This window comes from Fukomys damarensis, unplaced genomic scaffold, assembly GCF_012274545.1.
Source record: "Fukomys damarensis isolate Sample0158 unplaced genomic scaffold, DMR_v1.0_HiC HiC_scaffold_23, whole genome shotgun sequence".
Lineage (NCBI taxonomy): Eukaryota > Metazoa > Chordata > Mammalia > Rodentia > Bathyergidae > Fukomys > Fukomys damarensis.
The window spans coordinates 39,931,411-39,955,549 of NW_022900935.1; the positions used below are offsets into that span (position 1 = coordinate 39,931,411).

At 47.0% G+C, this 24,139-nt stretch overlaps 1 protein-coding gene across 1 annotated transcript in view; it reads right to left on the reverse strand.

Moving 5' to 3' along the window:
- Ube4b (ubiquitination factor E4B) overlaps nt 1-14,251 on the reverse strand; it is a 113,768-nt gene extending 99,517 nt beyond the window's left edge. The window contains exon 1 of the mRNA XM_010628085.3: nt 13,523-14,251. Coding sequence (XP_010626387.1) covers nt 13,523-13,546 — 24 coding nt within the window. The 5' untranslated portion in view covers nt 13,547-14,251. The remainder of the gene's footprint in view (nt 1-13,522) is intronic.
- Nucleotides 14,252-24,139: the final 9,888 nt, after the last annotated feature.

Here is a 24,139-nt window from a genome sequence, read left to right on the forward strand (position 1 = left end):
TTTTTTTTTTTTGTACAAGGGATGGAACAAGGGACCTTGCACTTGCAAGGCAGGCAACAGAACCACTGAGCTAAATCCCTGAGCCCTCTGGATAACACTTTTAAATTTCCGAGCAACATATATCATGATATTGCAGTCTTCAACACAATTTTTCTATTTTTTTTTTTTTTCCTGGTACTGGAAATCAAACTCAGGACCTTGTGCTTGCCAGGCAGGCTAAATCTCAGGCCCTACAATTTATTTTTTATGAAAACAAAACTTTATATTGTAGAAACATGACCAAAATATATACTGTGAATAATAAAATATAAAAGAAGTTATATTAAGTTTGGAGAGAATCAGAGTGTGGTAGTGCATGACCGGAATCCCACCCAGCACTCTAGGAGGCTGAAGCAGGAGGATTCCAAGTTTGTTTTTTGGTTTTTTGAGACAGGGTCTCACTGTATAATTGAGACTGACCTGGAACTCACTATGTAGCCCAGGCTGGTCTCCAACTCACAGCAATCCTCCTGCCTCAGCCTCCCAAGTGCTGGGATTACAGGCGTGCATCACCACGCCCTGCCAGGAGGATTCCAAATTTGAGCCTAACCTGGTCAATTTAGCAACTTTTTTTTTTTTTCTGGTACTGGGGATTGAACTCAGGTTCTTGTGCTTGCAAGGCAGGCGGCAGAACCACTGAGCTAAATCCCTGGCCCATTATCTCCTTTTTTTTGAGACAGAGTCTCTAGGTAGTTCATGCTGGCCACAAACTCAGCTTCAGCCTCCAAAGAACTGGAACTAGAATTAAGAGGCAGCACCACCGTGGCTAGCTGAGACATTGTCTTTTGGCGGGGGGGGGGGGGATTAAAGAAATAAGATGTACTATGTGAAAAAAGATAACGTTGAGGTAACTGCCGGATACACTCCCAAAGGAGATCTGATGAACAAAGTGAGTTATTCAAAGATTCAGTATGGTGAGAAGTTGTTAAAATCAAGAAAGTCTATTAGTCACACAGCAAAACAGACCATACTAATATTTTTTCCATAAAACAAAAACATCTCCCTTCTGTGAGCTCCCAGGAGGATCCAGTCAAATTCTAGCGCTAGGAAGTGAATCTGTGCCTGCCAAGTCCATGCTGAAATCCTTGCCCAGGCCAATGGTATGAGGACGTGAGGACTGGCTGGAGAAGCTGACTTGGTCCCACGGCAGTAGGCTGCAGCATCACACCAAGCAAGCAGCACGTCTGGATCCAGTCGCAGGACACAAGGCCAGGCGCGGCGAGCAGCACAGACACAAGTCTGACCAAGGACACTAGGTATCCTGATGATTTTAAGGGTGCTGGAGACGTGACAGGAGCTCAAAATGACCTGCATGGTCACGCTCGGAGTGAACTCCAAAAAAGGTCCGTAAAAGCAAAGTGCTGCCTCACTTAGAAAATCTAACTTACTAACTAAATCACCAAGACACTATTACGGACACCTACAATCTATGCCAAACGCTGACAGGAAAAAGAGACAAGGAGCATGGAACACACTGCATTCTGTCTACAGCCACCCCACCCTGAACGTGCCTGATCTGGGAAGCTAGGCCTGGTTAGTACTTGGATGGGAGAGCACACTGCATACTATTTACTTAAAAAGCTAATGAAGAATAAACTGAATGGGGAAAAAAAAAGCTAATGAAGGGCCGGGAATTTATCTCAGTGGTGCCACTGCCTGCCTTGCAAGCACAAGGGCCTGAGTTCACTTCAGGTACCAAAAAACTAAAAAAAAAAGAGCTAATGAAAATAAATAAATAAATAAATAAATAAATAAAGCTAATGAAACCCAGGTGTGGTGGCACACACCTGTGATCCTAGCACTTGGGAGGCTGAGGCAGGAGGATCACTGTGAGTTCAAGGCCAGGCTGGGCTACATAGCAAGATTCTGTCTCAAAAACAAAAACTAATGGAGTCAAGGTAGGGGCAGGGCTGGTCTCAGTACAAACTAGACCCAGCGGTCCCCACCCTCAGCACTGTCTTTGAACAACAGGACAAGATGCTAAAACAGGGCAAGCACTTGAGAGAGCACCTCTTACGATGACATCCCGCTCAGAGATGTGGCCCATGCCAGGGGACAGACAAGTCCTCCAGAAGACAAAATAAGCCATCTGAGTTATGAAACACACCTCGGGTATGTTCTGGTTCTGATGGGTGCCCTGCTCCTCTGCTGAGCTCTCTTGCTTTCCGGGCTCCACGCAGGCCACCATCACTCCGGCTTTCTGAAAGGAAGGACTGAGGCTCCTAAGAGAGCAGATCTGCGAAGCAGAATGGCTCAGTGTTTCCACACACACCAGGGTCGCCTGCTGAGCAGAAAGACACCGCCGATACACTGCTGACGCCATTACATGTTGTGTGCCCTACTTGTGCGTCCATGACACACAGCTCCGTCTCCCTGGGAGGGAGCCTTGTCTCTGGAGACCACGCCCCGGACACTGCCACTCACCCAGGAATGAAGCCAGGGGACAGCGTTCGTCAGTTTGTTCGCACCCCTTTCCAGGGCTCGGGAAGGCTGAGTGCTTTGCCCAGGCTCATCCAAGAGGTTGGTCCCATCACAAAGCCCACTGAGATCCAACTGCCAACTATACTTCTCAGCATGTTTCTTTCAGGGGTTTAACTAGTGCAACAATGTAGCTATAAGAGTAACAATACTGCTACTGTAACACAGGAACTAGGAGCTACAAAAAGACACTTTGTCTTCTCTACTCAGGCCTGCACTGTGTATTTGTCAGGGCCACTGTCCCAAGCCCTGTGCCAACAGCTGGGTACAAAGCAGTGGAGCCCAGAGCCTACGCCCCAGGAGGAGAGACACCAAGTGGCTAGGCGGTTCACTGCAGCTGTGGTTAGTGTTAGGACAGGAAAAGTACATTTTGTGGCTGTACTGGGGATCGTACCCAGGGAAACCATTACCACGAGCTGCATCCTCATCCATTTTTATTTTTTATTTTGACACAAGGTCTTACTAAATTTCCCAGGCAAGACTCAAACTTTCGATCCTCCTGCTTCAGCCTCCCTCAGCGTTGGAATTAATTACAGGCAAGGGCCACTGCGCCCAGCTATGAAAAGTAATTCTAATGAAACACCTTTACTGTTCCTCCTCAAGTGGCTGCAGACGTAGGTTGTAGGTGACTGAGGTTACACACCAGCTGTGCCTCAGAATCACATCTCAAAACCTTTCAGACCAACAAGCACCCAGCAGAATCACACTTCGCCACCAGCTGCCATTTTTCCATAATGCTTGTGCTTCTGTAATCAGTCTCAAAGGAAGGCACAGTGTGTCCAGGGGAAAGGGTAAACGAAATATTTATCTTCATCAAGGTCCTTGTACACCAAAGTCCTGCCCATCCCTAAGGACTAACTCCGATCTCTCCCACAAAGTCCCTATCACACAACTGCTCCCCTGCGGTTCCCCCGTGGTACATGAACCTGAGCCGTGTGTTCCTGGCTCCCCCAAAGAAAGCAACGAGCAGGACGGGCTCACACACGAGCCTCTATCACCAAGGTGTGGCCCTCAATACCGAGCAGAGCCAACAGCACACATATACATATGTGTGTGCTGAAATTTAACAGAACAAGCCAGAAGGGCGGCACCAGGGAAGCTGAGGCAGGAGTGCTGCGAGTTCCAGAGACGGACTACACAGTGAGACCCTGTCTCAATCAATCAATCAATGCCTCATACAAAGGATGCCAGTGTCAAAACCACAAATGAGTCTGGCTGCACATTAATCATGAAGTCACTAAACCAGCTCCAGCTCTTGCCTGTCTACCTCATTTTTTACTTAACAGGAAAATAAGCTTCCATCTCCTTGAATCCATTGTTATTTTGAACCTCTGTGTGGGAGCAGCTGAATCACGGTTCCAGGTAATATACTAGAGCCCGGAAGTCATCAACTATAACAAAACAGAGAGCTGACACCAGCTCTGCGATCACCACGGCACAGACCAGACGCTGCGGAATGGAAGGCTAGAGACCCCCAGCAGGGCACAGCCTGCAACTCTCAGGGAACTGGCTGAACAACCAAGACCAGTGCTCACTGGCTTCGGGCCTCGGGGAGGAAGGCATCCCACCGCAGGTGCCATTCAGGCCTCAGCTCCAGTCCTGGCCCCGCATGCAGAGCTGACAGGGCCGATAACCACCCCTGGGGCAGCTGGACTCCTGGCTTTGCGTCCACTCAGCGTCTGGGAATGCACGGCCGTGTGGAGTCACAAACACCACTTCCTTCCGGGTCCTGCAGGAAGCATGCTGGAGAAACTGCAGCCTCCAGAATGGGAGAGGCTCTCGTGCCGTCACACCCAGCCCCAGGGGAAACAGACCCAGGAAAACCGGCCCGAGGCCCAGGCAGAGGCTATCAGAGGGCAGGGGTGAGGGAGCAGGTAAGAGACCAGAACCACTGCAGTGGGCTGAACAGGGCAAGAAGCCCACAGAGCGGCCCAACAGGAACTGCAGGTGGCATGGACCAGCCTTCACTCTCTGCATGGGGGCCTTCACTCCCAGCCCTATCCTGCCTCACCCTATTCCCCAGCACCAGATGGGGGAGGGACAGAAGAATTTATGCTTTTAACTTCAGGTGGGTTTTTTTTTTTGGTTTTTATTTTTGCTTTTGAAGTGAGTAGGGCCTTTTTTTTTTTTCTTTTGTACTGGGGATCAAACTCAGGACCTTGTTTGTACTTGCAAGGCAGAAGCGGTGCCACTGAGCTAAATCCCAGGCCCCCTTTGATTGTTTTCTTGAGAAAGGTTCTCACTATGCAGTTGAGACTGACCTGAAACCATGTAGCTAGGCTGGTCTCAAACTCACAGCCATCTTCCTGCCTCAGCCTCCTGAGTGCTGGGATTACAGGTGTGTGCCACCATGCCTGGCCTGTTTTTGTTTTGTTTTTTTTGAGACAGGGTCTGGTATAGTTCAGACTGACTTTTCAACTCGTAGGAATCCTCCTGCCTCAGCCTCCTAAATACTGGAATTATACTCATGCACTACCATGCCCAGCTACGTTTAATATTAAGGTTCCTATAATAAGAGGAAGCAGAAATAACACCAGACATTTTTAACTGCTGGATTTGATCTTCACCAAAGGGGCCAAAAACACATACTGAAGGAAAGACAGCATTTTGGTTTTGTTTTTTTTTTTTTTTTTTTTTTTTTTTTTTTTGAGTGGGGAGGTTTGAAGTCCTAGTCTCAGTGTAACCCAGGCTGTCCTCAAACTCACAACAATCCTCCTGCCTCAGTCTCCAGAGTGCTGGGATTACAGGTGTGCGCCACCACACCTGGGCAAAGACAGCATCTTTACACACCCAGGAAGGGGACTTGATTTGTAAGTCTCACTGGTGGCAGCTCTAAGCCACCAGTGGTACACGCATGACTGTGCCATCAGGTGCTGTCAGCTGCCCAATGGAACAAGCGTGCATTTGTGGCCAGTGGTTCAAGCCTGCGGAATCAGATTAATAAATGGTGCTGGGGGACCAGGGACTTAGCTTAGTGGCACCGTACCTGCCTTGTAAGCACAAGGTCCTGAGTTCGATCCCTGGTACCAAAATAAATAAGTAAATGGCGCTGGGAAAACTGCTATCCACATGTAGCAGACTGAGTCTAGACATGTATTTCTCACTGTGTGGTAAACTAAAATCAAAATGGACTTAAAACAGGGCCAGGGATTCATCTCAGTGGTTCTGCCGCCTACCTCATCAAGTACAAGGACCTGAGTTCAATCCCCAGTACCAAAAAAATAAAATAAATAAAATTTAAAAAATTAGACCCACCAAAGTAAAGGATCCAATTAAAAACCAAGCACCAAATGAATAGACGCGTCTCAGGAGTACAGACAGCCTATAGCTACATGAAAAAAATGTTCAACAACACTGAAAATTACAAAAATGTAAATTAGCCAGGTGTGATGGTGCACGCCTATAATCCCAGCACTCTGGAGGCTGAGGCAGGAGGATCCTGTGAGTTCGGGACCAGCTTGGGCTACACAGTGAGTTCCAGGTCAGTCTCAACTATATATATAGTGAAACCCTATCTCAAAAACAAAAACCAAAAACAAAACCAAAACCAAAAAAAAAAAAAAAGAGTTGGAGGAATAGGGAGAGGTAAGAAGAGACGGGGAAGGAGGACAAAAAAAAAACAAAAACCAACAGATGTGTTCCATACACGCACCAACTTCCTTCAATAAATGTAATCATTATGTCCATATAAAAATGTGCCAACAAATCCAGAAAGCTTCTTTAGAAGACCATTTAGGAGACTTCTAGCATTGATTTCTCTTTGAGGAAACTGCCAGAGACAAAATACAGCTGGGCCTCTTTCACCTCGATGCATAACTTGATCTTTGAACTGTGTGAATTAATTCTCTATTTCAGAGACAAATAAGGTGTATAAATAAATGTAATTATTATGCCCTGCAAATGTGTACTAATAATTTTTTTTAAAAGGATAACCTTAACTTTGAGGGTTGGGTTGTGGCCCACCAGAAGGAGAAGCCCTAGCTGGGTGTGGTGGCCCATGCCTATAATCCCAGCACTTGGAACCTTGAGGCAGGGGGGTCGCCATGAGTTCAAGGCCAACCTAAATACTGAGTCCTAGGTCAGCCTGAACCACAGAGCAAGATCTTGTCTCAGAAAAAAAAATGAGTAAGAAGCTGGGAGGCCAGGACTTAGCTTAGTGGTTCCACCAACTGCCTCGCTAGGCACAAGGTCCCGAGTTCAATCCCCGTACGAAAAAAAAAAAAAAAGAGTAAGAAGCTGGCATGAATGCTCATTCCCCATTACTCCAGGTAGAAGGTGCAGTTTTAGATCTGGCCTGGGGTGCGGTTCAGGGCTGAGCAACCTGTCCAGGATACAGGAGGCCCTGGGTTCCATCCCCAGGAGTTCGAAAAGGAAAAGCAAGAGAAAGGCTCACAGCTGTCCCTTCCAGCTGCACCACGTGGCTGCACAGGGGCCCCGGTTCCAGCCAGAGGGATCTGAGCATGCACAGGCCCCCCCAAGTGCCACAGCCAGGGGCAGCAGTGCACAGCAGGCAGTCCTGGGTCCCAGTCACCCCCAGCCTCTTCAGAGACAAATAAGTGTCTCTCTGGCTTGTGCAGCAACTCCTGTCTCTGACGGTGAGTAACCCGATAATAACCCAACTCTGAAGCTGCCCTCCCTGGCCTCGCACACTCTTGGCCAATGTCTCACCCAGTCTTTTTTCTTTCTTTTTTTTGGTACCAGGGATCAAACTGGGGACCTTGCACTTGCAAGGCAGGTGGCAGCACCACCGAGCTAAATCCCTGGACCCCCAGATTTTTATTTTTTACTTTGCGACAAGGTCTCACTAAAGAGTGCTGGGGAGACAGGTGTGCGCAACCGGCTGACCACCCCATGCCAGACTCCATCAGCTTCTCTACCTCGCACCCTGGTGGGTGGCCTCCCTATGATCTTAAGGACACTCCTGCAACAGCCTTGTAACTCTGCTCTCTTCCCGCTTTTCCCCCTCATGTAGTCTCTTCATGGCATCCAGGAATCCTTGAAAAAAAGAAGCAGAGTGGAAACTTGACAAAGACAGAGAGTTCGGTCTGATTTGGTCACTAGGGTATTCTTGGGGTCTAGAACAATGAAGTTTGCCAATTATAAGAGGCCACAGATTATTAGCTGCACTGATATTTTTGCACCACTGAGAAAAAAAATAAATAAATGCTGTCCATTAAGCCAAAACAAAATGCCATAAGAAGAAGCCAGGGCACACCAGCCACTATTTGCAAACAGCACTCCTGCCCTGACGTTTGTTTCTGAGCAATGTGAAACCTCAGATCTTCAGCAACGCCTGTGACCGCTGGTTCTGTTAACCCTATACTCAGCTGCAGCATAGACACCTCTTCAGGGAACTGTAGATCTTGACCTTGCTAAATCTCCCTTCAGCCAGGTGTGATGGCAAAGGTTCATAATCCCAGCACTCAGGAAGCTGAGGCAGGAGGATCGCTGCATGTTCAAGCCCAGCCTGGACGACACAGCAAGACATTGCCTCAAAAACAAATAAGATAAAATTCCCAGATACACTTGTTTACTGCCTTGCAATAAAACACCGCAGTGTGGACACTCCAACATTTTCTCTGTGAATAGCAAACTGATAAAACTTCACTATTTCCATCCCTCTCTGCATAAAAAATAACATTTGCTTTCAATGCTATATCAAAGTGCTTAAAATGGCAATTAAATTCAACAGAGAGAACACTCACTGAAGAGGTGACAATACGAACAGGTACAACCAGGTTTATGTGAACAAAGGAAATCACAACTATGTCACCCCCCTACCTGGTCAACAGTAAGAGCGCAGCGTCCAGGACAAGATCTAGGCACCCTGCCTTGTGAAGTATGGAATGGGGACTGGGCGGGCAGGTGTCTCAGGATTGAAAGACACAGGAGAAGTCAGGAACCTCTTTGCTGTTTTTTGAGACAGGGTCCTGCTCTAGTGAGACCTTGTCTCAGAAACCCAAAACAAAACAAAACAAGTAGGAACCTTAAGGGTCGAAAGGCTGGGTGGGAGTCTCTCCAAGCTGGCCCTTTTCAATATTCTAAAACAAGTTACCTGCTTTCTCCAGGACCTGTTCCTTGTCCAGAAATCCTTATCCAATCCCAATCCACCCGCTCCCCAGCTGGAAACCCAGGAAACACCATCTCCCCACCTTTACGCTCTGAGCATCGGAACTGGATTAATTGGGCTGGGCTGGGCTGTGCGGCTGGTGTCTGTCTACTCACCTCTGCCTGGGCTCCTGGGGCAACTTCCGGGGCCTTCACACTCCCTGAGAGGCTGTTTGCAGCACAGAGAAAGCTGACTCTGACCCTCTCATGTCCTGCAGATCTGGGACCTGCCCCTTCCCCTTCGAAAATGCCTGCACCACTCCTTGGCGCTCTGAACATCAGCTTTGCAGCCAGTTCCCCGGGCCCTTTCTAGGCAACAACTACTCAGCTCGAGGTCCGCTTCCGCTCCAGAGTCTGCTCAGACAATGCTACTCCAGAGTCCCTTCTTATTTTTCTTGGATTTTGCACACCCCTCCACGATAGCACATGGCACTATATTGTCAGTTTTAGGGGTGTGGTGTCCACACTTGTAATCTCGGCACTCGGAGGTTGAGGCAGGAGGATTACAATTCAAACCCAGCCTGGGCTATACAAGTGAGTTCAAGGCCAGCCTGAACTACACACTGAGGCCCTATCTCAAAGAAAAAATAAAACAGAAAAAAGAAAAAGATACAGGGGCCAGGATTTAGCTCAGTGGTGGTGCCGCCTACCTCACAAGTGCAAGGACCCAAGTTTGATTCCCAGTACAAAAAAAAAAGTCCTAATTTTTATATTCCTATCTATCTCCCCATCTACAATGAAATAATTCCCTTAAATGTCTGTAGAGTGACAGGGGCAGTTTCAAAAATACCTGAGGAAGGGGCCGGGGATTTAGCTCAGTGGTTCCGCCACCTGCCTCACAAGCACAATAATCCAAGTTCGATATCCAGTATCGAAAAAAAGAAAAAATGATGACACCACCAACGCATTAAAGTAGAACAACATTTTACAGAAAAACTGTATGGAGAAGATTGGCTCAAAGTTTGCAGAATATTAGCATAAACACTGTGGAGAATTTAGGGCCAGCTCTTAAGCAGTAAAATGTAGTAAAGGGGGCCAGGGATTCAGTTCAGTGGTTCTTCCACCTGCTCCAGAAGTGCAAGGTCCCAAATTCAATCCTTGGTACAAAAAAGAAAAAAAAAAAATCAGAAGCCTTGGGCATGAATTCCAATCCTGTCACTTGTGAGCCAGGTTACTCTAAGTTACTTAACCTACATATCAATTTCCTTGCCTAAAAGAATAGGCTAAATAGTACCTGCTAAACTGGAAGTAGTGGCCCACGCTCACCTCTAAACCCAGCACTCTGCCCCGGTACCACAAAAATAAACAAACAAACAAACCCAACACTCTAGGAAGCTGAGGCAGGAGGAGGATCACAAGTTCTAACCCAGCCTTGGTAATTTAGCAACTTAGCAAGACACTGCCCCAAAATTTAAAAAATGAAAAACAAAAAAGGGGTCAGAGATGCTGCTCACTGAAAAGGCCCTAGGTTCAATCCCTGGTACCACAAAAAAAAGCCCTTGCTTGACTGCACTAGTTTAGCCAACAGGACAATGGTGGCACCAGGCCCTACACAGCAGAATTCTTTGTTTTTGGTACTGGGGATCTAACTTGGGACCACTGTGCTTGCAAGGCAGGCAGCAGAACCACTGAGCTAAATCCCCAACCCTAGAGCAGGATTCTTGAGCTGTTAACAAAGGCTAATCCTTTCCTAAGTGCAAAACACTGGTAAAAAGCCCAAGGTCACACGTTCTGGCTTGGGGAAGGAACACTTTCCAGTCTTCTAACACCTTGACCACACCCTGAAGCCTAGCCAGCCAGCTTGCAGAAGGTCAGGAAGAAGACCTAGAAAAAGACAAGCATTCAATCCGATGTCCCAATGTGGTCACCAGTGTTGATGTTGTTTGGGTTTAGCTTTTTGAGCCAAGGTCTCCCTATGTAGTGCAGCCTGGCCTGGAACTCACTGTGCAGATCAGGCTGGCCTGAGCTTGCTGTCCTCCTCCTGCCTCAGCCTCCTGAGTGGGATGACAGGTGGCACCACCACACCCAGGGCATTACCACTGTTAAGAAACAGTTCGCACACCTGTCCTACACACAGCATCATCCTGGGACATGAAAACTGCGCACGTAGGCTATGGCATGAACACAGTGTAAACAAGGAGGCCTGGAATGCAGGTGCCTGTAGAGAATGAACTTAGTCATGGGGCTGCTGCTGGGTGCAAGGAGCACACCATGATGCACTATGTAAATAACAAAGAGCAAGGAGGTTAAAGAAGTTGGCTGCAAAGCACAAGAGAGAAGCACAAGAATCCAAGGTGATCAATGAGTGGGACCAAAAATCCCCACATGTAAAATCTTCTTGCAGAGCAGTGGCGCACACCTATGATCCCAGCACTTGGGAGGCTGAGGCAGGAGGATTCCCATGAGTCCAAGGCCAGCCTGGGCTACACAGTGAATTCAAGAGCAACCTGAACTACAGAGAGAGGCCCCATCTAAAAAAAAAAAATCGCCAGGTGTGGTGGGGCACACCTGTAATCCCAGCACTTGGGAGGCTGAGGCAGGAGGATCACTGTGAGTTTGAGACCAGACTGGGTTACATAGTGAGTTCCAGGTCAGTCTCAACTACATAGTGAGACCCTGTCTCAAAAAAAAAAAAAAAAAAAAAAAAAAAATCAATGTCACCTACCATATCAGTGATACAAGTGTCCACCAACAAAGTAACACAAAGGCAAAAGCGTTACAAGTGTCTCTGGTAAAACCTGCTCACTTAATCCCAGAATTTTAAAAATCAGATCAAAACATTTTTTTTTAAACTTTAAAGAAAATTTTCCAAAAAACTTTTTGTTCTAGGTTCTGCTAAGAATAAAATGGCCAGTTATAATGGGGCCAGGGATTTAGCTCAGTGGCACCATGTCTACCTCTTAAGAGCATGGTCCTGAGTTCGATCCCCAGTACCAAAAAAAAAAAAAAAAAAGGCCAGTTATTGAACTGTCCTTTTATTTCAAGCCAACCGATTTGTTAAAGTTAACTGTATCTTCATCTTACATTGGTGAATTTAATTTTTCACATTCATTTTAAGATTCTGTTGACCTTGAAAAGTTTCTTCCATTTCTTCCACAAAGATTACATGTTTTCCTTATATGGTCACCAAAGAACGTATAACTTCTTCCAGAACTGGGAAGAGGCATGTTTGAGATTAGATGAGATCTTAACATGGTCTGTATTGTATGCTCTGTTGACTTGAAAATAAATTTCTTGGTGAAATTTTAAATATATACAGTAAAAGTCTCTAACACAGAGGCTACTTAGAGATCATAAGGAGAAAGAAGTAATTTCTGGGTGTAAGAGAGTACTGAAAAACATAAGACTCTACGTTAAGAGAAATTACTCATTAAAATTAGTATTTTTAAAAAATTTAATTAATATTAAAGAATAGGGTAGGAGATTTAGCGCAGTGGTTCCGCTGCCTGCTTCACAAGCACAAGGTCCTGAGTTCGATTCCCAGTACCAAAAAATAATAATAATATTAAAGAAAAAGGGAGAGTACTTTTAAGAACTACTAAAGGGTGTCTAGAGAGTTCTTTTGGTATTTCCTGAGTGAAAAAAATTGCTCGATAATTTTCTTTTCTTTTCTTTGGTACCGGGGATTGAATTTGATACCTTGCACTTTCAAGGCAGGCCACAAAACGAACCACTGAGCTAACCAATGAGCTAAATCCACGGCCGGATATTTTTGTTTTTTAAGGTTCCATTCCTGATGTACTTGAGGAAAAAAAGCAGTAACACAGAATGAGCAATTGTGACTTTCTAAACAACCAAGCATCACAATCAATAAAATTTGCCTCCTGTCCTACCTGACCCTTAACCCAGGACGCATGCTCTATCCCTAGAGAATTCTAATGACTAAGTAAACACACTGACTACAATGTAGCTAAAAAGCAGAGTATGCGAGAGACTTCAGAGTCCAACCAATCTGATGGATGACTATTTTTATAACATTGCAAGGAAGTTTATGCGAACCAGAGGAAGAAATGAGGAGGTAGCCCAAGAGGGCTCAGCCAGCTGGGATCGTGAAAAGGAATCTCCTTATTTGTAAAAAGGCTGGGGAAAGTCTATAGGATCACAGGAAATTCCTTGGATCCTAATTACTACTGTTTTACAACAATCTTATTTATTAAGCAATCCCCACCACATCAAGGAGGGGTCTGTATGGCCCCCCTCAGACAAGATAATGGCAGAGTTTACAAAGTCATTTGCTTCCATTTGCTCACCCATTTCGGTCTCTGCTCAAGCAAAACACGTTGGAAAGGGAAAAGAAGTAGGAAAAGGTATAGTGAAAGAAAAGCACACCAGAAGTCATCAGTGATCTGTTAAATTACTAGAATTTTAACTGGAATCTGCTAAACATATGAAAAAATATATATTTTGTTAAATATCAAGGCATGTGTCTGTAAGCCACCTCTTAAACACAAAGGCATGTATAAGCAACTTATACAATGAAATATCCACACATATTTGCGGTGTCAAACACTTTCTTTAAAAACATACATCCAAACATTCTGAATCCATCCAAATTATTCTTTAAATTCCTAAACACACACACACACAATTTTCCATGATTTGAACCTAGCCTTTCTTTCCAAAATACCCTTTTTTTAAAAAGGCACAACTCAAGATGTTCTCTTCTTCAGACCCTAGGACGACAAAAAGCAAACAGAGCTCCCAATGAAAAAAGAAGGCAACAGAATAAAGGAGAATAAAACCAGAAACCTCCCAGATTCATTTTATTCTTGAAAAATGTCATCTCCATTCCTTCTCCAAGCCCCAAAGCCCGGCACCTCTGGCGCAATATCATCCCCATCCAAAGCGCCAAAGAGTTGCCAACTAATTCCCTCGAGGCGTCCCCCAGCCAGCTCACCTCATCAGCGCTCAGCTCCTCCATCGCTTTCCTCTTAATGGTGACAGGCGTTAGGAGAGGTCCTTCTGTTCTCGAGACCAGGGCGGGAGCAAAGCGAGGGGAAGGTGTCTAGCAGGCTGTCTGGTCCCCCGTATGGGGGAGGTTTCAGAATTGCATAGTCAGAGGTTAAAAAATAAGAACACGAGGCACTGAATTGCCTTGACTGGGTCGCTCCCGTCGCCTCTGAGACTCCCTCAGCTGCTCGCGCCCCCAGCAGCCGCCTCTGGCCGCCGCTGCGACAGGGTGAGCAGAAGGCGCCACTCGCTGTCCTCACCGCCCAGGTTACCCTGAGGGACGGCGCGGTCTCCAGCTCCTCTCGCGCCCACAGCCTGCGTGTGGCGGCGCTGCAGCTGCGTCTTCTTCAGCGAATCCTGCTCTCTCCTTCCGACCCTCGGCCTCTGGCGGGAACGACTCCACCGCACAGTGGATGCCCCGAAGCAAAGAGACCCCACAGCCGCCCTGGCGGAGCCCTGCGCTGTACAGAAGTCCCTCCCTTCTAAAAGCAGGCCGGACACGCCCCTCCTCCACGCTGGAACCCGGGCCGGGGGGAGGGGGAGGATGGACTCGCGATGCTCTCGTTGGAAGCGTAAATCCTCCTACCCCTCCACCCCTACTCTTACCCCTCTCACCAAGTATTATTCATCAAAACAACAGGGCGGCCATCTTTGAAGGGAATCACGTGACCCAGTCGGGGGGCGGGGCTTCGGGCTCCAGGACGCAGCAGCCAATAGGCGGAGGGCGTCGCACCTCCGATTTCCTCTCGCCTGCGTAGTCTCCCCGCCCTCTCCCCATCCCTTCGCAACGCGGCCGTACTTGGCGGGGGAGGGGTGAGAAGGGCTGCGGGCGGGGCGGGGCGTTGCCGTGGCGACCGTGCTGGGGGCGGGGGCGGGGTGCCGACCCAGGTAGGCTAGCTGGGAAGCCAAGGCGGCGGCCTCAGGGTGGCTGAGTGGCCTGAAGGGGGCGTGCTCGGCGCCTCCGCTATTGGCGGGCGCCTGCTGTGTAGTAACGTGAGCCTCCGTCACCCACTGCTGCCTGGACGCTGCCACCTGGGAAGAGCCAAGGGAGGACGTGTCCTTTCCGCAAGGAGCGTCAGCTTTCGTTCCCGCCCCGCCCCCGGGGACCGATTCAAGGAGAGTAGCTCGAGGACTGCCATTCAATTTTATCTTACTTTGGCCCTTTTTTTAAAGAGATGCTTTCGAAGGCCCTGGCACACCTATAATCCCAGTACCGGGGAGGCTGAAGCAGCCGGATAGCTATGAGTTCAAAGCCTCCTTGAGCTAAATAATAGTAAATTGAAGGCCAGCCGAGCAAGACCCTATCTCAAATAAAAAAAAAAAACAGAATGTATACAAAACTGAATTGAGTGGTTGGTCAGAGTAATAGTAACATGAAGTTTCAGATACTGTGTTGCCGCAGGTGGAGAATATATTGTATCGGGCGGTTTGCTAAACCATAACCTTTTTTTTTGGAAACAGTTGCACTAAATCGTGCATGCTGGCCTTGATCTTGATCCTCCTACCTCAGCCTCCCCGGTGCTAGAGTTAGAAAAGAGCAACTCCACGATGCCCAACCTAAAACATAATCTCGTGTGTGTGTGTACGGGGGATTAAACTCAGGACCTTGAGCTTGCCAGGCAGGCGGTGGAAGCACTGCGCTACATCCCTCGCCCCTAAACCATAATCTTAAAGGTTCCATTCCAGAATTAAAAGTTACAGTTTATTTGCTACATGCTAGATAAGTACTTAGCTACTAGATATGTAAGGAATTTGTGAGTAAAATTAGACCGCTGCTGTTGAGGCCTTATCTGCTTTCCAGGAAAGGAATTCTGTGAATCTGGACAGATCCTGCCCAGCTGGAGACCCAAAGCAGGGAAACTGGTTCCCAGAAAGGTGCCCAACGGGAAAGGTGTTCAAGGGCAAGACTGGCAGCCACCAAGAGAGAGGCTCAAAATCTTCCTGGGGAGACAGAGGCCTGGGGGGGTTAGAGGAAGGGGGAACAAAGGTGAAGGATGAGGGGGTTTGCTGGTACTGTCACTGTTAAAAGGCAGCCGGGTGTGGTGGTGCACACCTGTCATCCCAGCACTCGGGAGGCTGAGGCAGAAGGATCACTGTGAGTTAGAGACCAGTCTGGACTACATAGTTCCAGGTCAGTCTCAACTACATAGTGAGACCCTGTCTCAACCCCCCCCCCACAAAACAAAACAAAACAAAAACCCGAACAAGCCGGGCGTGGTGGCACACGCCTATAATCCCAGCACTCAGGAGGCTGAGGCAGTAGGATCTCTGTGAGTTTGAGACCAGCCTGGGCTACATAGTGAGTTCCAGGTCAGTCTCAACTATATAGTGAGACCCTGTCTCAAAAAACCAAAACAAACAAACAAACAAAAACCCAAACAAAAAAAGGCATTATCCAGGGCCAGGGATTTATCTCAGTGGCACAGCATCTGCCTTGCATGTGCAAGGTCCTGAGTTCAATTCCCGATACCAAAGAAAAAAATTATCCAAGGATACAGGCTTGAAATCTCAGCAATCAGGAGGCTGAGGCAGGATTGCCTTGAGTTTGAGGCTAACATGATCTACAAGGTGAGAAAGAACCTGTCACCAAAAAACAACAACACAAACATGAATAGTCAAGGAATACAGAGAAGGGAGGTTTATTGCTAGACTGCAAGGGAACAGTGGATGAAGCCTAGTGAGGACAACAGTGCCCAAGGTGACAGGCTGAAATTATTATGTCAGATTTTAACATGAGAAAGGCTCCAGATACCTTGTCCCAAAGCATTTTCATCAGGTCACTGTAGCTCTACTGCCATCCCTCTCAGTTTGGGATAGGCAGGTGTTGAACAAAGATGGAGGGCTTTTGTTTGATTTTGCTGTTCATTTTATCTTCTTACTTCACATCTACTCACTCAACACTCGATATTTTTATACTTTTATACCTGGCCGGGTGTGGTGGTACACACCTGTGATCCCAGCACTGGGGAGGCTGAGGCAGGAGGATCCCTGCAAGTTTGAGCTCAGCCTGGACTACATAGCAAGACCTTGTCTCAAAATAAGTACAAGGCAGGGAATTTAGCTCAGTGCTTCTGCCGCCTGCCTCCTGAGCGCAAGGTTCCAAGTTCCATCCCTGATACCAAAAAAAAAAGAAAGAACATAATGAATTCACATTTGCATAATGATTACATTTATCATGGGGAGGTGTGCATGTACAGAACACATCGTTTTTTTGTGTGTTTTTCATTGTTGTTGTTATTGTTTTTGTTTTTGGTACCAGGGATCAAACTCAGGAACTTGTGCTTGCAAGGCTGGCAGTGGAACCACTGAGACTGAGCTAAATCCTGGGGCCTACAGGACGCATCTTGATTCTTTTCTCTTCTTAATTCTTTTTCTTCCATTCTCCTCCCCACCTTCCATCTCCTTTCCCTTCCCATTTCTAAAAGATCTCCCTACTTGCTATAATCTTTTATTTTGCTCTATATTTACATTTTGGCTTTCTCATATAAGAGAACCCATGCAATATCTAGGCTGATGTGTCTGATTTATCACATTATGGTGAGGATGTGCATCCACTTACCTATAAATGCCTCGTTTATCCTTTTAATGGCAGAGTAGTACTCCATTGTGTGTAACTATCACATTCTCTTTACCCATTTATCTGTTGATGGATATACAGGTGGCTTCCAAGATATAGCTGTTGAGTTGGGCTGCTGTAAGACTAAGTGTGTAGGAATCACTGAAATATGATGTGTTTGGGGTTTTTTTCCCAGTACTAGGGGTCAAACTCAGGACCTTTGCACTTGTCAGGCAGTCATGCTGCTGCTGAGCTACATCCCCGGACCTGAAATATGATGTCTTTAACTGTCTTGGGAAGATACCCAGCAGGGCACTAGCTGGGTCAGGAGGAATTTCTACTTTTAGTTTTTGGAGGAATTTCCATGAGCTCTCCACAGTGGCTATAGTAGTTTACACGCCTGCCAGCAATGAAGAAGTCTCCTTTCTTCCCTGCATCCTGGCCAGCATTGATTATTACTTGATTTCTTGCTAATGGCCATTTCTTCCGGCTCTGTGTTGAGGCCATCTCAGGACTGGTTTGGGAAGAGCCACTCTCCCTTAGCGGCAGTGAGGTCCCTGGAATGAGATGGGGGTGCCTGCTCAGGGGGGTGGCTCCCCTTCTCATCCCTCATGAGGGCTCCAGCTTGGGGAGGGGATCATCTCCGTATGGTGTGGTCTTTGAGGCTCTGCTATTCCCAAGGTGACTGCAGGATTGGGACAATGATTGCAGCTGGGCATGGTGGCCTACATCTTGTAATCTCAGTACTCAGGAGGCTGAGGCAGGAGGATTGATGTAAATTCAAGGCCAGCCTGAATTATGTAGCCTCAGCCTGACTCAACCAATCAATCAATCAATAGAAGTACTCCCAAGGGTCTGGAGCGGGACTTGGTAGAAGCTGGCAATCGATGCTTTAGTTACTCTTTTCTTTGTGTTGTCAGCCTTCAGGGGGACAAAAGCCTCTGTAAATTCAGGGCCGATGAGCCTTGAACAGCAGATGCTCCTAAGAGGCAACCACGCCCATGCACAGAGCAGGGCTGGTAAAGATCTGACCGGAAGCCTCGAAGTAATAAATCAGACACCACAGTTGGGCGTGGTGGCGCATGCCTGTGATCCCAGCACTGGTGAGGCTGAGGCAGGAGGATCGCTGTGAGTTTGAGACCAGCCTGGGCTACAGTGATTTACTAAAGATCTGACCGGAAGCCTCGAAGTAATAAATCAGACACCACAGTTGGGCGTGGTGGCGCATGCCTGTGATCCCAGCACTGGTGAGGCTGAGGCAGGAGGATCGCTGTGAGTTTGAGACCAGCCTGGGCTACATAGTGATTTACAGATCAGTCTCAATTACAAAGTGAGACCCTGTCTCAAAAAACAAAACAAAACAAAAAAACCAAAACAAGGGCCAGGAATTTAGCTCAGCGGTTCAGTGGCCTTCCTTGCCAGCCCAAGGACGTGAGTGCAATCCCCTGTACTGAAAAGAAAAAAAAATAAAGCAAAATAAGACACCGCAGTGAGAGCGGAACCGCCAAGCTTTCAGCCTCTCCGGTCACCCGCTGGGCATGCGCAGGCCCCGCCTCCAGCTCCTCCTGCGTGACTCGGTCCTTCCTCACTGCCACGCAGTCTCGCCCCACATGGTCCACCCGCCTCAGATGTACAGGCACGTTGGGGTGGGCACAGACTTGGTCCACCGTCACTGCTCCCTAATTTCGCGATATTTTCACAAAAGAAACCACCACGAAACCATCAACAGTTGCCCCTCATATCCCCTCACCTCCGACCTTTGGGAGGGGGGTGTTGGTTTTTGTTGGTTGCTTGTTTGGTTGGGGGGGGGTTGTTTTGTTTGTTTTTTGAGACAGGAACCTCGCTATGCAGCCCAGCTGGCCTTGAAGTCACAATGATCCTCCTGCCTCAGCCTCCTCAGTGCTGGGATGACAGGCGTGCGACACCTATGCCCACTGTCTTTTCAGTTTCTTAATATCATTTGTAGCACAAAATCTTTCTGGTTTTTTTCTCCTATCATTAGTGCTATCTGTAGAATATAACCACTTATACAAACTGTAATTATTCACTTTTAAAATATCCTAAGAGGCCTGGGGATTTGGTTGTGTCGCTGCCTGCCTCTCAAGCACAAGGTCCTGAATTCAATCCCCGATACAAAAAAAAAAAAAAAAAATCCTAAGAAAGTATCCTTCCCATTTTGTGGTTGGAGAAAGTGAAATCAGAGTCACCTGGCCAGCCACAAGAAAGGAAGTTGTTAGGAATTGCTTCCCCTGAATTGTTTCCCTACCGTAAAAATGCCCCCAAGCCGGGCGTGATGGCGCACGCCTGTAACCGCAGCACTAAGGAGGCTGAGGCAGGAGGATCGCTGTGAGTTCGAGACCAGCCTGGGCTACACAGTGAGTTCCAGGTCAGTCTCAACTACATAGAGTGAGACCCTGTCTCCAAAACCAAAAAACAAACAAAGAAATGCCCCTACCGGTGTGTTACAGAGATAAACGATGGGATGGAGCGCACAGCGGGTGTTCCAAAACTTTTCAAGAGGTGCTTGCGTAGGCCGCGCTGCCTCCCGGTGGCCGCATTCCAGGAGGCATTTTGTGAGCCAGGCCTGGTACACCTGCCCTGAAAGCCACCGCTGGAAAACACCGAGAAAACCGCTGGCTGAGGGAGCGGTTTGCGGGAGTGCGCCCTCTGCTGGCAGCACAGAAACATGCCGTTCCGTGCGCTCTCTGGTCCCTGGAGTTAGACGTTAGCAGACTCCTGATTCCCCAGATCCCCTCCAGAGGCTGCTGGGAGGAATCCCTCAAGACTTCAGAGCCAGTCTCGCTTCCAGAGTGCAGCGACTGGTGCTGTGCCAAAGACCAGCGAGACTGCGTGATCAGCCTGACTGAAGATGCAGGGCCATGCGCTCCTCGCCAGAGGCTGGACAGTTAGGCAGAAGGTATCGGAGTAGCAGACCATCAAGGCACCACCGGCTCTCAAAATGGAACTCACTGTGATGGGAAATAGTCCATTCTCAAAAATGTTTCTGTTTTTCCTTTTCCTCAGCAGAGCATGGTGGCACAGACCCTATAATGTCAGCACATTGGGAGGCTGAGGCAGGAGGATCGCAAGTCTCAGCCCAATCTGGGCAATTTAGTGACTTAAGGACACCTTGTCTCAAATTTTAAAAAAAGAAAAGAAAGAAAGAGAATGTGTTTTAAAGTCTGGGCATCGCTTAGCACAAAAGTCCTAGATTTCAATTCTTCAGTGCTAGAAAAATAAACAAATATTTAAAAATAAAAAGGAGTCAGGCCTGGTGGCACAGGCCTATAACCCCAGAATCCAGGATGCTGAGACAGGAGGATTGCAAGTTCAAACCCAGCCTGGGTTACATAGCAAAACCCTGGTCTCACAAAAAGAAAAAATGAATACATGAAAAGTATTCTAGCCAGGCATAGTGGGACACACCTGTCATCCCAGCACTCAGGAGGCTGAGGCAGGAGGATCACTATGAGTTCGAGACCAGCATGGACTATGTAGTGAGGGCCTGTCTGAAAACAACAAGAAAGTAATCTACATGCGGACTACCAGGTGTTTCTATGATTAAGACCTCTACCCTGAGCTCAGACTGAGCTCGCTGCCCCTGTGTTGTGCTGTGAGACCTGCGCTGCCACCTGCACCACCCCCCGCAAGGGCAAAAGTCACTGCACCCTCCACCCTTGCCCAGCCCTTGGCCCCTGCTTCCCACTGCATCTATGGCAAAAGGATCTGTTCCACTTACACAGTAACCCTTCACTTTTTTTTTTTCTTTTTTAGTGTTCTGGGGATTGAGCTGAGGACCTTCACACTGAGTTACATCCTTAACTCTATTTTTCATTTTGAGACAGGGTCTTGCTAAATTGCACAAGCTGGGTTCAAACTTACAATCCTCCTGCCTCAGCTGTGCCTAATGTGTGTGAGCACATCAGTCTGGCTGATGGTCTTAACTAGGGCTTATTTTCTGGGTGGGTCTTATTTTGGAGAAAATACACTATGTAGCCCCAGCTCACCTCCAACTCAAGGCAATCTTCCTGCCTCAGCCTCCTGAGTGCTGGGAGTACAAGTGCACATCACCGCGCCTGCTTATTCTGTCGTGTGAAGTTATAAATTTGCTGTGAGGGGAAAGGGCGTGTCCCTGCCCCCATGTCCAGCAGCATGCACGTGTGTAAGAATAGCTGAAGCTGGAACAGAACTGTGAAAAACAAGGTAAATCAGCTATGCAACTCGCAGAACAGAAGGTGCACTCCTATTTTCATGTCACATAGAACCCAGAAGTTTTTCTCAATGTTGTACCCATGCATCAAGAGACATAAAAATACTTAGAAATAAGCCTACTTTGCTTGAGCCTTTGCTTCCTCTGGTATCTATAGGAACTGCTCCATTGTATCACTGTGGACTCCACGATGCAGTTCCAGCTTGCATAATTCTAAGTGGGTTTCTTTTTAAAATACTTTTTGTTTTCATTTTATTTTTGTTAGCACATATTTACAGCACACAATGTCCGCACTCCTTGTGGAGAGTCAGTGCTTGGACAGCACACACCTCATGGGTTCTGTTCTTTTTTGGCACTGAGGATCGAACTCAAGTTCTTGTGCTCATGAGGGAGGTGAGGCGCCACTGAGCTAAATCCCCGGCCCTGAACAGCGCAGATCATTTTATCCCTTCCTGTCTCCCTTCTTCCCTTCACCGCTTGGTTCTTTTCTTTTGCAAAAGATCTGTTTCCCAGTTTCCTATTATCTACCTTTCATTTTGCTCTTTCTTTTATTTATTCTTTGGGGTTCTCTCACACAAGAGAAACCAGGTGATATTTGTGCTTTTGTGTCTTATTTCACTGATCAGTATGGCCTCAAAGCGTATCCATTTTCCTACAAATGACTTGCATCTATCCTTTTTGGTGGCAGAGTAGTACTCCACTGACCAGATCTAGAAAAGCAGATCCCTACACGATGTCCTATACATTTCTCTCCAGCTGAACAATTATACATATAGTGCCTGTATTCCTCAAAATTTGTGTTACAGAAGGAATTGGCATGTGACACACAGAGAGGCAGCAGAATGGAAGTAAAATAAAAAAGTTTACTCCTTTGATGGGGATCCATGACACCTAATGACGGTGCCCTGATTGACTCCCCCACTGGGTTACAACTCCTCCTTTTACAGGGTTTTACAGCCTTGATCTTATTCAGTTGGTTACACTGCATTTTCACAGTTCACATTGCTGATACCTAAACCACAGTGGTGAAGCAGTTGAATTTCAATGCCATTCTTTGTCAGGGGAAGTTACCTTTAGGGTTTATCTATTCTAGCCAAGGGGAAGGGATGAGTTTGGTCAGAGCTAACAGTGGCATTCTCATTTACAAAAACTAGACACCCACCCCTTGCTGGTTAATTCTGAACTAAACAAGGAAGGGCCAAGTTATCTTACTTTGTGACCTTTCCTACGTTTGCTATTAAATCTCCCCCCACCCCGCCGCTTAGCCACGCCCTCCTGCCTGCACCGCCTCCATGGCTCCAGCACCAGGAAGGTAGCCACTCCGGCGCCCCTGAACCCCAGCAACCCTGATCCCCACCCCCGTGCTCTCAGACCTCCTGATTGTGCCAGTTTTTGGACCCACTCTGCAGAGGCAGAGGTGGTCATAAAGGGTATTTTCTGGTATTTTCTCCCAATTTTGAACATCTTTAAAGAAGGGGTGGGGGAAACCTGTAGTAGAACTGAGTGGAGTTCAACCCTTCAGGAGGTCGGGGAACTCAGTCTGGGCCTTGCAGCCGAAGGTCAGTCTGCATCGTCGGTTCTGCCACCAGATAGCTGAGACTTGGTTCTGCACATGGCAGCACATGTTATATATTATGACAGCAGTGAGATAGTCTGAAAGAGGCCCTTCAAATTCATTTTTTTCTTTCTTTTCCTCATTCCACTCTGCGAATTCTTTCTTTATTCTGTCCTCTTTCTCCAACTCAGTCTCTTGCTCCACCATATTATCCCTCATCTCCCTTTCTGTTTTTGTGATTGATTTACTAAGTTGTTTTCTCGGATATTATGAAAATGAGAATGTCTATGAGTCATTAGAGACCCAAAAGCTAAAGCACAACTATATCAGGAAGATTTAAGTGATAACCCAAAAATTAAACCAAGTACAACCCAACAACAAAAATAAAAATGAGAAAACACCTGAGCAAGACACAAAGACAGACTTCCAGTTCACCAATGGCAAACAGTAGAGCAAATGAGGATGAAAAGGCTGATAGTGAACCACCAGGACACCCTGAACTCAAAGCACAGGAAGTAACAAAACTGATCGGTCTCTAGAGAAATTTAAAACAGAAATAATTTCCCAGATAACCACAGAGATGGTGAGCACAATGAAAGTCATGATTCGAGACTCTAGAACAGAAACTGACAAAAAATAGATGAGCTCAGGACCATGATAGAAACCATGAAAGCCCAGCATAAGAAAGAAATGGAAACAATTAATGCCTAACATAGGAAAGAAATGGAATCCATAAAACAGATTCAAACAGATATCGAGGAGATTAAAAATTCCACTGAAAGTGCTCACAACAGAATAAAAGAATGCGGGCCAGGGATTTAGCTCAGCCGTTCCCGTGGCCTGCCTCGCAAGCACAAGGACCTGAGTTCAATCCCCAGTACAAAAAAAAGAATAAAAGAATGCAAAGATAGAGTTTCAGATATAGAAGATAAGATTGCAGTCAGTGACCCTGAAAAGAGAAGTCTGCTAGAAACAGTAGGAGATCCTGAGAAACCAATCCAACAACTCCTAGATGATGCAAAGAAGAAAAACATAAGACTGATAGGAGTCCATGAAGCAGCAGGAGAAAATGCAAATGACTTTAAAAAGCTGTTCACAGAATTAATGACAGAAAACTTCCCAAACAGAGGGGAAGAATTTGACATACAGATAAGTGAGGCATACAGGACTCCAACTAGCCATGATAAAAAAAAATCTACACCTAGACATATAATAATCAAGATCCCAGAAATCCAAAAGAAGA